Raw genomic sequence first — 7,421 nt, forward strand, 5'->3', positions numbered from 1 at the left:
AATGAACCCTGCATATTTATTACAACAATTCACTGAAAAAGTACCGGGAACCGCAGAAGCGAAAGCGACCGACATTGTACACAAATAACTCCCAGAGTCTTTCTCCACGTCCGCATCCAAATACCTGGCACAGGAATGCATTCCTCAAATTCCAGCCTCTCCAGAAACGCCTGAGAATTTCTCCAATTACAAAAGTATTCCCTTTCTATTTTGGGATGTGAGAGGAATACCGATTCTCTACAAATCAGAGGCAACATCCAGTTTTATAGGATATCTCCTTTCCTTTCACAACACATAGTCTGAAAATCTAGAACACGCCAGGAATAAAGTTTTTTTGTTAGATTGTTGGTGGGGTGGGGGGGGGGGGTAATATTTGCAAATTGAAAAACACATTTGATATTTTACACCTCGGAAGAACAAAGCTGTATTGCACGAAAAAAATACCATTCTGGGGGAGGATGCAAAGGGATCCGGCGTTACAGTATCTCCAATTCTGCGGCATTCCTGCCATCGCAAATGGATAATCAGGCATCGACCTGATTTTTAAAGTGTGCTAAATTGTGTAAAATAACGTGAGCAATAACACATAAATATACCAAATTGGGTTAAATGGAAGGGCTGGGCTGCGGTTACATCATTACTATCCCAGTTTTTTTTTAAAGTAAGAGATTGTTGTATTTGTTTCCATGCAGTGGTGGGTAAACAATTGCGACTTTAGTGTTGAAGATCAAATTGAGTTTAGAAGTGCAAAGAAGCTCAGTTTAAAAAAAAATCAGTTAAAAAGTGTGGAGAAAATATTTATGTTGTGTTGCAGCTTCATTAACATAAACAGTAAAATAAAGGTGAATATAAAGTGTTAATATTGGGTATCTGGAGTAGGGGGACCAACAGATTAAATTGTGACTGGTATAGATCTCCCCTTGGCACCGAGGAAACAGCGAGGGTTATTGGGCTTTTAGCCCCAGAATGTTTTTTTAAAGAATCTAATACAACGCTACGGTTACTTATTTGGGGGCGATTTGTAGTTAGTTTGTTTTGTTGTGTAGTTCTGGGGTGTTGAGTTTGGTTGGGAGGGGGGCCGGGGGATGGTTTCTGTGTTTTATTGTAAGTGAGACGCGTAGAAAGCCGGAGCGCCGTAAGTCTGCGAGCTGAGCATGAATGGGGAGAGCACGGCGGCCGGGGAGGGCAGGAAGGGTAACTGAGTGGCGCAGACCAGGCCGCCGGGGCCAGGATAAGCCGAGTGCATAGACAGCGGCCCGCCCACCGGAGAGGACGAGCTCATGGGGCTCAGGCCGCCGAGGTGACCCCCCGATGGTCCTCCCAAGCTCGACCCCACACCCCCTCCTCCTCCTCCAGCCCCTCCTCCGCCTCCCCCGGTGGGAGCGCTGGTGTCCGCCCCGGGGTTCTGCTTCTTCCACTTGGTCCGGCGGTTCTGGAACCAGATCTTGACCTGGGTCTCGGTCAGGCTCAGGGACAGGGCAAGGTTCAGGCGCTCGCACACCGACAGGTAGCGGGTCGACTTGAACTTGTTCTCCAGCGCCACCAGCTGCTCGTAGGTGAAAGCGGTGCGGGCCCGCCGGGGTTTGCCCGACTTGGCGTCCGAGCCGCTGCGCTTCCTCTTGCTCCTGTGCTGCTGGTTCTGCTGCTGGGGCTGCTGCTGGCATGCCTGCTGGTTCTGCTGGCTTTGAGGGCTGGCAGGGCTCAGACTTTCTCTTCCACCACCACCACTATCCTCTTCCTCTTCGTCCTCTTCGTCCTCCTCATCTCCCTCCACCCCGGACATCCTCTCCCCTGCAGCGGCCAGATTGCTTCCTCCTCCTGTTCTGCCGCTATTATCGCTGTATTCTTCGCCTTCCTCTTGTCGCTGAGTCTCGCTGCTGCTGCTCTGGTCGGCCTCTAAACTCCGGCAAAAGTCCTTCTCACATTCCTCAGCTTTGTAACTGTCTAGGAAATCTTCATCTTCTGAGTAGCAGAGGGAGACAGAAAGAGAAAACGCAGAGGATTAAATACCAACATTTGCACAGCGCTTCCAAGGCGAAAAGATAACAAAATAAAGTCTCCCTTTTGAGCATCTTAATGTAAAAATTTGAATATTGTCTCAATGTTTCTGAAGCAACCATTGCTCTTTTTAATAAAGTGCATTTCACTTCAAAACCAAAATTCAGCGCACAAAATTCACATGAAGATTTAAAAGTTCAAAACACATCACACCAATCGGCGCTGTAATACCTGAATTCGCAACTCACTGTTAAACATTACTCTGATCTGTAATTAAAATGTGAACGTCCTCAGAACCCGAACCCAACCCATTATTGTTATAAGGTCAGATTGCCTTAAATATTAAACACCGTGTGTGATATCAATATCGACCTATATTAATACAATAACTCGGTTAACAGTTTTCTATTGAATGTAAACGAATTTTGTCAATTCCAGCTAGCATAAGAATTTGCTTCTTCAGATTTCTTTTGACAAAAAGTTTTAAAAGTTCTCTTTCTGTAAAGCAATTAAATCTACAGTTAATACGGAGAAGGAAAACTGCTTAAATTGTGAAGGAAAATTAAAGGAAGTAGATTGCTTAATTTGAACAGACTTTCCGTCTTACTTGTCTCTCTGCCTTGATTTATCCTGCAAAGTGACGAAATGAGAAATTAACAGTTGTTGCGAGTGACACATTCGGCGATTTCTAGGTGTCATTTGTGCAGATGTGCTGAATAGCCACAACTCGGAGTATCCCAATAGTGTGTGTGGCGTGCTTGCTGGTTAGAATAAGGCGGATATCGACTTTCTGAAAATTACTCACTTGTGTAAAACCTGAATATACCTGCCATTTTATTTATCAGTGTAATCTATATCGCCGCCAAATGGTTTAAATACCTTTGACTATAATTATTTATAACTATTTAATAAGAAAGGCGTGTACTGTGATGAAAAGTACTCGTCGGCACGCGCGTTTATATCTTTCTACAGCAACTCTTGCATATAACAGGGACCGGTTAATGAAAATTATCCCTGAAAGATATAAAGCCGTGCTAATTAAACTCGATTGGTGCCTGTAAGGGGATTCCGTCTATTACAGAAACTAATTACTGGACACTTACATTAATTGTGATCATATTAAGGCCTCATTAGACAGACTAGTGGGGGGGGGGGGGGATAATAAAGCACTTAAAAACATTTACCACTTTTAATAGAAATTACATACGGTCACATGAAGGCTCCAGTTCTTTTCTTGAAACTCCTGCCTTATATAGTGTTCGTGTTTGCCCTCCATCATTTAATCAGCAACCAAACATGGGCAACGTGCAGTGTGTTATTATAAAACTGTCCCATGGGAACGGCCGCAATTAACAATCTGACCTTCCTAATGTATTCTTACTGCAATCTGAAGCTCGTCTGCTTACTTTGTATATAACATGCTTCATTTGATTCAAACAATAACTGTACATCCTCAAACTTTAACAGGATAATACACCTGGATCATATTGGGTGCAAATAACTGGCTTTGGAGATAACGTATTATAATGGGCAGCACTTTGTATTCCCAGGTTGTGATTTTCAAGTTTAAAGAAAATACTGTTCAATAACTGTTGTGTCTTTCTATCCTCGAATGTCACCAGATTTGTGGGCAGAAAGTTAGTACATTTTTTGAAAGACGTGTGCAGGCTGCAATCTGGAGTCTGGGTCGAAAGCAATACACGATCAATAGGAGCCACTAATAACTGTAATACGTTTTAATCGAGTAATTATCCGAATTTTGACCCTATAATTTAGACGTTTTAGGAGTGTTTGCAAGCTGTTTGAAAGAGATATGCAGAATTCGATAATAGGATATCGATCACCCCAGGCCAACATGCCACTCTGGGCCGATTTCCGCCATTATAAGAGCTCTTTAACACTGCTAAGCACATTTTACCTTAAATGTAATCGAAGAAATTTAATTGTTTTTCTAGAGATAACCAGCGTTTTGTCACAATTAGTCTGATTCGTCCTAAAAACCGAAGGGGAGAGAGAAAATTGAATCTGTCGCCCAAAGCATGAAGGATAAACTCCAGAGATGTCTTTGAAAGATTGGAGAAAGCGACTTTAAACGGCAAGCGACCTCTTTAAAAACGACCAGCCAAATGCAACATAAGAGGCTTCAAATTATACAAAGGTAATGACATCGAATCATATGGTGGATTTTAGGGGCTGATTTATTAATAGGGTAAACCATATTGGCTTGCAAAATCTAACACATAACCGTTAAGCATTTTGAAAATCACAAATCCTTCCAAATCAACGCAATTAAGATGTTTTAAGATCATTTTGAAAGGAGACATGTTCCCACCGCTACTTATAACATTGAACAGACTTACCACTGTGTAACTGTACCTGCGAGTTTTCCATCGGCGTAATTGACCGTTAAAACCTTACCTTAACATAACGTTGTTTGCATATGAAAGCGTCTGACAGGGGATTTCGGCTATAAACACATGAGGGGAAGGTTAGCGACTACGGCCGTGATTACTTACCTGATCGCGGTTGTCTCGTGTTTTCAGCAGCGCTTCTTACTTTTGCACATTAGCGGAAAACTTACAGCAACACTTGTGTGCGCGGAGCGGTTAATACTAGCGCACACAGGACCCACATACTTACTGATTATGTCAGTTGACTTCTTGCATGTGTCCAAACCGTTCTCGTTTATCGTCTTCTGATCTGTAATTTCACAAAAAGCATCTGCAGCCCTTTCCCCCGTCGCTGCCACTGTGTACTCGCTGCCGGCTCTGTACAGAATGCTGCACTGCCGCCGTTTGCTGCTGTTAAATTTGTTGGGATCCAAAATGTCCAAGACCGAGAAAGAGGTGGTCCTGTTGTTGCTGGTTGGAGCAGGGACCACTACCACTGCCTCTTGGGCAGAAATGCCCTGTGTGTCCCCTTGTCTCTCCCGGCTGGCGGCGCAGGAGAAAACAGCTAGATCACTGCCTGGGAGCCTCTGATCCCCATTCACAGCCATGGCTTCAGTGTGGATGGTACAAGACATCCGATCTGCCACCGCCGCTGATGGTAAGGAGATATCAGTGGGCTGAACCTTTTCTCTATTCACATTCATGACTCCCCCAAAAAAACTATGTAATAGTCTTTTTTTTTAAAAGCTGTAATATACACAGTTGAATGTTTGAATTCTGTTCACTCCTGGCGTCGATCAAGGGTGTTAACGTGAAGTCACAAAGTGCTACTGATCCTCAGAAGGTCCTCACTGTGTCCCCTAGGACTCTCCCTAGACATTTCTGTCCCACACACGCCAGACTGCATGTTATTTATGCATTCATATTCAGCAACGTTTTGTAATTGGCTACAAATTAATCCATTGCCCCTAATAGCCTCTAATCTACATCACAGAGAGAGACGGATGATGTTGCCTGTGATATACTTGGCTGTCAGGTCTTTTTCAGCGCACTTCCACTCATCTGGAAAGCATCTAAATAGCCTTATTTGGGAGAGGGTGGCGCTTGCTTTAAATAATTGTATTGCGGGGGGGGGGGGGGGGAGCAAACAAAGAACTGTTTTCCACCTTAAACACCCACTCTTCTGTTTAACACGTCACCCCTTGGCTGTAAGGGTTAGATTTATAAAAAATGAACACTTTACTAGAAATTAAAGTTAAGCAATTTTAAATTACGATCATTTTAACAATGCCGCCTCACTAATGGAAGTGCTAAGTTTAATTTAATGGATGACAAACGGGCTTTTAAGGTAAATCGGTTTTTATATGGAATATTGAATTTTAATTTAAAAAGTAGTGGTAAATATGGTGATAAAATGGATGCATTATAACGTCACGTTTAAATATTGAGGCCAACTTTCTTTCAGAACCAGCTCTCCTGTGTAATTTGAAGCACTGAGCATTCTCCACGTTGAATTAGCTGCCAAAAAGTAGATTTGGTCGCCTGCACGAAAATTAGATTGCTCTCTCTCTCTCTCTCTCTCAGATTCGTGACACATACAAGGACAGGTCCTCTGCAATTACCGCGGGCAATGATCCTTTGGAAAGCAGAAATTAAAAGTTCGGTGAAATAATCGGCATAACAATCAGTTGCAATTTTCGGCGGAGTGCGCGGGGCGACGGCGGGAGAGGGGGGGGGGGGGGTGGGCGGTGGACGTTGAACATTATTAGACCATCAAAGGGTTGTGCCCAGGGGGCTTACTCGAGCCCTCGGGCTTCACTCAAAGGCACCAGCCATTCTCTGTAATATGACAAATTGAAAGAAGCTATTAGATTTCAATCAGCGCCCCATAACATTTGCGTCGTCGGTAATGACTTTATTCTGATTTAATTAACATTTGCACTGAAGATTTTTCCTTTGATTTTTAAAAACTTTTCTCACAGTGGTACAGAGTGGGTACAAACAATCATATTATGTGATGATATACATGGGCAGATGGATGAATGACAGACAAGTGCATTTGTTTGGTCAGACACGGCAGGGACATGCAGTGGAATATGCAGATATTGAAACCAACTCAAAGTTTTTCTAGCTGCCGTGGGATATATATGGGTTTTAGTGCTAATCCATTAAAGTCCTTTTAAGATCATCTTTAATAAAATCACTGTCTTTTAAGATTAATATTCTGAACGACCCTGTTCTTTTAATGTGGTTTCATACCTGATGTATCTATTTTTCATAATATGGACTAATTTCCCAAAATGAGTTCGAGTTTCAATCTAGAGATGGATCACTGACACACAGCTATATATTTATCACTTTCCCATAGCAGAGGTTTTTTTTAATGCTGAAAATAAATGACGAAAATCACATGCAGTATCCAGGAAATGCACATTGACTTACACACATCCACGCAAGTTATATAGAAATAAATTACATAAAGGGGGAGAAGATTAAAGTATTTAAAGTTATTCACATACCAATCAGCCGTAACAAAGCTGAATAAATATAACGTCTGGTACGGACAGTTCCTAATACATCTGGCAAATTGTGTTACTGTAAAAAAATAGGAGTTTGCACGGGATCATATAGATGTCCGGGCTGCTAGATGAGAGCTGACAAGTAATATCTCATTCAGCCAGTGCAAATGACCAGCCCTTCTCTCCATAGATTGCAAGAAGTTGAAGTTAATCTTTAAAGTTTGAATGCTCTCTGCCGTCAGCCGCTGGGTAATTACCCCCGATCCGAGAGTGTTTTAGAGAGAGGGGAAAAAAATAAAAGCTCTCTCTTTCTCTCGCTGCTGCAGTATCCGATTGCCCCTGTTATTTGGAGAGAAGCTACTGGCAGTCATTTGCATGTAAATGAAACGGTGTAAAGGACAGCAGTGGGCTCTTGTCAATGACAGACAAACTTTAGAGAGGGGACCACCCTCTAATTTCCTGCAAATTACTCCGTGTACAGCAGCAATGAGCTGCTTCTAATGACTGACCACAG

At 42.7% G+C, this 7,421-nt stretch overlaps 1 protein-coding gene across 1 annotated transcript; it reads right to left on the reverse strand.

Moving 5' to 3' along the window:
• Window positions 1–1,099: 1,099 nt before the first annotated feature.
• Window positions 1,100–5,092, reverse strand: nkx1.2lb (NK1 transcription factor related 2-like,b). Its single transcript, XM_068046971.1, has 2 exons — window positions 4,555–5,092; window positions 1,100–1,962 (listed from the first exon to the last, which is right to left on the reverse strand). The coding sequence occupies exons 1-2, from the start codon at window positions 5,090–5,092 to the stop codon at window positions 1,100–1,102; spliced, it is 1,401 nt and encodes a 466-aa protein (XP_067903072.1).
• Window positions 5,093–7,421: the final 2,329 nt, after the last annotated feature.

Source organism: Heterodontus francisci, chromosome 1, assembly GCF_036365525.1.
Source record: "Heterodontus francisci isolate sHetFra1 chromosome 1, sHetFra1.hap1, whole genome shotgun sequence".
In the NCBI taxonomy this organism is placed as follows: Eukaryota; Metazoa; Chordata; class Chondrichthyes; order Heterodontiformes; family Heterodontidae; genus Heterodontus; species Heterodontus francisci.